Source organism: Sinocyclocheilus rhinocerous, unplaced genomic scaffold (genome assembly GCF_001515625.1).
Source record: "Sinocyclocheilus rhinocerous isolate Xijiao unplaced genomic scaffold, SAMN03320098_v1.1 scaffold742, whole genome shotgun sequence".
NCBI lineage: Eukaryota > Metazoa > Chordata > Actinopteri > Cypriniformes > Cyprinidae > Sinocyclocheilus > Sinocyclocheilus rhinocerous.
Window position 1 is genome coordinate 1,780,591 of NW_015641116.1, and position 5,422 is coordinate 1,786,012.

Here is a 5,422-nt window from a genome sequence, read left to right on the forward strand (position 1 = left end):
AAGAAAGAGACGGCCACCCTCTCGGCTTCTATGTACCGCACAGGAAACCAGATGCAGGAAATCTAAACCTGATGTCTGCCTTATTGAAATTCACAGTTAAATGTGTATGGGTTGGCAGCGATAAACATCTTTGTTTTCTTTTTTAATGTGGTCAGGGGGTGTTAGTTCATTACATCTTCAGAGTGCATCCCAATGTTTTCTGCTTTTCAGCATTTCTTTGTTACATTGTCCTCACTCCAGGCAACACTGTGATGTCCGACTCATAAACAAAATGACTAGTTGATGATTAGTCAATGATTAGTTTCAGGATGCGTGTGTGAGTGTGAGTATGCGTGTGTGACAGTGTGTGTATGTGAGAGAGTGTGAGTGTGTGTTTATGTGAGAGTGTGTGAGTGTGAGGATGTGTGTGTGAGAGTGTGTGTGTGTGTGTGAGGATGTGTGTGAGTGTGTGTATGTAAGAGTGTGTGAGTATGAGGATGCGTGTGTGAGGATGCATGTGTGATAAACACCCGCCCACACTCACTCAAAACACAAAGCAGTCCCTTTTCTCCTTTTCTCCGTGGTCTTCGAGTTTTCGACAAGCTGAAGCGAAGCACATGCGCGTCAAGCAAACTGGAAATTTTACGCACTTGACTGCAGTCGTGCAGGCGTTCTGTTGTCGGATCATGTACGCACGGACGGAGCACTTTCATTACGCAGACGTCGTCGGGCAGATTTGAAAGGCATCTGCCGAGATGCACCGTGGCTGCTGTTACCAAGCGCCGATATATAGAGATACCGGCCGGGTTTTATCATGGTTTTCAGACGGTCAGCTCGGTAAGTGTGTCAGGCTCAGAGCGGCGACTGGCACTGACTGCTAGGCGCAATCTGTGATTTATCTATCTGTCTTTGTCCGAGCAATCATCATATGTGTTCTACTGAAGAAACAAAGTCACCTACATCTTGGATGCCCTGGGGGTAAGCAGATAAACATCACATTTTCATTTTTGGGTGAACTATCCCTTTAAGAAATAATGTTGCTTAAATGTTTCTGGATTATTTTCAGCAAATACTGATAATGCTTTATTAACCCGCTGTAAAAACCATCTGTGGCTGGTTTTCTGAGAAGGAAATTCAGTTCTCACTTAATGTAAAAAATGTCATCATTTACTCATTTTCATGTCGTTCTAAACCTGAAATTTTTTCTGTGGAACACAGTTTGTCATACTGATTTGAAATGACACGAGGTTGAATAAATGATGACAGAATTTTTGGGTAAACTATCGCTTTAAGAAATAGGATTAAACCAGTCTAGAGTACTATTTGTATTGTTACGGTATTCTTTCGTTGTCATTTTCATTTTTATGTCATAATTTTTTCTTTCTCTACATTAGCTGGATGCAGCCAGAGAGACCTCACTCCCTCTACTCTCTTCCCTCTGAGAATTCCCAAGGGGAGTCTCTGGGGTCTTGTCAGCCCCACGTCCACATCATGTTCCTGAAGACTCACAAGACAGCAAGCAGTACCGTTCTCAATTTGCTCTATCGCTTTGGAGAAGAGCGGGGCCTTAAATTTGCCCTGCCCGTGGGGTATCAGTTTGGCTACCCACTGCCCTTTATCGCCCAGAGGGTGAAAGGATGCAGAGGCCCTCACGTGGCAGAATTTGACATCATGGGAAATCATATGCGGTTCAACAAACCAGAGGTACAGCATACTATAGCTGGCATTTCCTTAGACAGATGTGTTGAAAATCACACTCTGGTTATTCAGATTTGAAAAATTATTTAGGGGTCAAATAATAAAATTAATTGACTTCTTTAGTGTTAATATTGTGTTTCTGGCTGTTTGGGCATCAAAAAACATAAGTCGCAACTAGGTGGCGCTATAATACGTACATTTATGTTTTCACTTATAATAAGTGCTGTCAAATGATTAATTGCGATGAATCGCATCCAAAATAAAAGTTTTTGTTTACATAATATATGTGTGTACTGTGTATATTTATTATGTATATATAAATACACACACATGCATGTTTATATTTGAGAAACATATGTTTTGTTTATATATAAAATACTAATATTTATATATAATAAAAATTATAAATGAATATAAATATATACTTGTATGTTTGTGTATTTATATATACATAATAAATATACACAGTACACACACGTATATTATGTAAACAAAAACTTTTATTTTGGATGCGATTAATCGTTTGACAGCACTACTAATAATAAATTGCAAATAATCATGCAAATTATTTTAGTCAAATACTTGTGATTGACGCTTGCAGCTATTTTTGACATTATCTGATTTGTCAGTTGTATGTTTTTTTCAAACAACCTTGACTAACTAACTTAACTGACTAACTAACTAAAACTAACTACTTTTACATCTTTATTTTCTTCTAGTCCAGAATCTAAATGGAAACCTAAGCAGAAAAACTATAGAAATCTCCTATGAACATTTATATTCAGTATTTGATTTCAGTTACGTGATTAAAGATGTTCCTTTTTGTAATGTTATTCTCTTTTTACTTTTGTTGCAGGTTGAGAAGGTCATGCCAGCTGACACCTTCTATTTCTCCATCCTCCGAGACCCTGTGGCGCTAGCTGAATCCTCCTATGCCTACTATAAAAATGTTGCCCCTGCCTTCAGGCGTACCAAAGGACTGGGTGAATTTGCAGACAACCCCTATAAATACTACGACCCCAGACTCCGAAACAACCACTATGCCCACAACCTGATGTGGTTTGATTTTGGTCTGGATCATACCTCCAACTTCAGCCTTGCGCTGGTCAAGCGCGGTGTGGCAGCAGTGCGTCGGAACTTCAAGCTCATCCTTATATCAGAGTATTTCGACCAATCTGTGGTGCTGCTCCGCCACGCTCTGTGCTGGCCGCTAGATGCTGTGGTTTCTTTTAGCCTGAACGCCAGGCAGCAAATGACCAGTGGAAGATCAGGATGGATGGCCAAGGCTGCAGCTCCAGCTCCTTTGGCATTAACAGGCAAGCAACGATCGAAATTACGTGAATGGAATGCACTAGACTGGCACCTTTACCAAGCTTTTAATCTCACTTTCTGGCAGGAAGTAGAGCGCTTCGGTCGCAGTCGGATGGAGTCTGAGGTGGCCTTGCTTAGGACCAAACGGGAGGTTCTCACTCGCATCTGCTTGCGTGATGGGGGCCGCCCCATAGAGGCCAGTCGCATCCGGGACAAGACCATCCGCCCTTTCCAGAGTGGATTAGTGAAGATCTTGGGTTACGAGTTGCAGTCGGGACTAGACAATGCCACGTGGGAAGCTTGCCTACGCATGATCAGGCCTGAGATACAGTACAAAGACTTGCTGGATCTTCGGCAGTTCCCTCGAGCCCAGCAACCCCCAGCCGCTGGAGGACTTCCAGTAAAGAGAGAGTCCTCAATACTCAGGACTGAAGACCATGGGGGAAAGAGGTTGGTGGAGAAGGACTGGGATGGGACCATTCTGTTTCGGAATCAATCATTAGAGCAGGTTGATTCAAAAGTAAGACTTAGATAGTGAGCTAGTTGCACCTTTTTGCCTCAAGGTCAGTAGTTCTGACCCATTTTGGCTCCACACGCCTCTGTGCTGCACTACTAGAGGAGAAGGGATATCCAAGACATACAACACACCACTTTGTCATTGACTCTTCCTTCTTCCATCTTGCCCTTCTACATTCTATTTTATAGAACACAAAATTTGAAGTGAAGAAGTGGTTTGTGAGTAGATTACAGTGGCTGGATTGATATAATGGTACAAACATGCCAGATGGTGGCTAAATGCATAAACTCACTGTCGGTGAGTTTGATATTGGGAAGAAGTGAGAAAATGCTGCTTCCTTGTCCATGATGAGCCATGGTATGATACAAAAAACGTAGCAGTGCACATGTCATGTAAGTGGTTGCAGTGTTTCAAACAATACTACTAAAACCCCACTTTCAAATAGATAAAGTATCTTTGGTACGTTAGTGTTCAAAAGTTTGGGGTCAATAAGATTCTTTTTGAAAGAACTTAATACTTTCATTCAGCAGGGATGCATTAAATTGATCAGAAGTAACAGTAAAGACATTCATTATGATAAAAAACAAATACATTTTGTTCTTTTGAACTACAAGAATCTTGAAATAATGTGAAATTCAAGACTGGAGTAATGGCTGCTGAAAACTCAGCTTTGCCACTGCAGGAATTAATTACATTTTAAAATATATTACAATAGAAAAGTTATATTAAATTGTAATAATACTTCACATTACTGTATTTTTGATCAAATAAATGAATCCTTTGTGAACATAAGAAACTTCTTTCAAAGACGTTAAAAAAGTATTACCAACCCCAAACTTCTAAATGGTAGTGTTGGTGTACATCCAGTATCACTACCAAAAAGGTATGCTTGAGCATCCAATGAAATAACAATTTGATATTGGAAATGAATTTGAATTTGATTATAGTACTAAGACACGATGGATATCCATTTGTTGCATGATGAAATTCCACAAAAGTGCAATCACAGTCGCTTCATTGTCTGGATCACGTGATTCAAACTGGTACTTTTCAGAGTTGCTGGAATTTAATTTTATATCCATTTACAGTATATGGGTAATTGTTCAACAGGAATCTTGACAGTGTTTTTTTTTTTTTTTTTTTTAGAAGGGATACGTTGCAATCTTTTGATTTCTATGCCACACACATTTTTCAGTGACACAGTATAAGCTAATACGGCTCCCATGGTTCTGTGAGAACAACATCTCCAGTTTTTAACACTGTGAAATAATTTGACCATTCATAAAGGGCAAAATGGGCTGTAGATTTGTATTTAACAACCTCAAGTGATTGGCCATTGCGCTTCCTGTAACAGTTTGTTTACCTATTGATATTTGCTAGAGGTTGATATTTTAGCTTTTTATTTTGATGTTTTGAATAAACATTAAATCAAAAAAAAAAAAAAAAAATCCATAGATGGTGAATGTTCATTGGCATGGTAAATGCTGTAATTTCTGAGGCCTGTCATAGACATTTTAAAGATCAGGGGCCAGATTCATGAAACATTCTTAAGAAGAAATTTCTTCTTAACTGCCATTTTCTTCTTATTTTTTAACTGAAAAAAAAAGTTAAAGAATATTTTGTATTCCCAAAAATTCATCTTAAGAATATTCTTAACTTAAAACTTGAGAAGAAATTAAATTCTTGAAAAGAATCTTCTTAAAAATCATTGTAAATAACTAAATAAATTTAGGACAGCCCCAGACTTGTCTTAAATCCCAAACAGTAAGAATTATTTAATGAATTTATTGGGTTATTTCAAATAAATTGTTATATTTAAGCATTACAACAACACTAGCTACATATAATACATAGTAGGACTATTAATAGGGATGTGCACGAGTTTTCTGAAGTGACATCGATGACTGATTATGTAAA

At 38.6% G+C, this 5,422-nt stretch overlaps 1 protein-coding gene across 1 annotated transcript; it reads left to right on the forward strand.

Moving 5' to 3' along the window:
- The first annotated feature begins 793 nt into the window (after window positions 1–793).
- Window positions 794–4,031, forward strand: LOC107754653 (galactose-3-O-sulfotransferase 2-like). Its single transcript, XM_016571191.1, has 3 exons — window positions 794–816; window positions 1,290–1,683; window positions 2,534–4,031. The coding sequence occupies exons 1-3, from the start codon at window positions 794–796 to the stop codon at window positions 3,521–3,523; spliced, it is 1,407 nt and encodes a 468-aa protein (XP_016426677.1). The 3' UTR covers window positions 3,524–4,031.
- The last annotated feature ends 1,391 nt before the right edge of the window (window positions 4,032–5,422 follow it).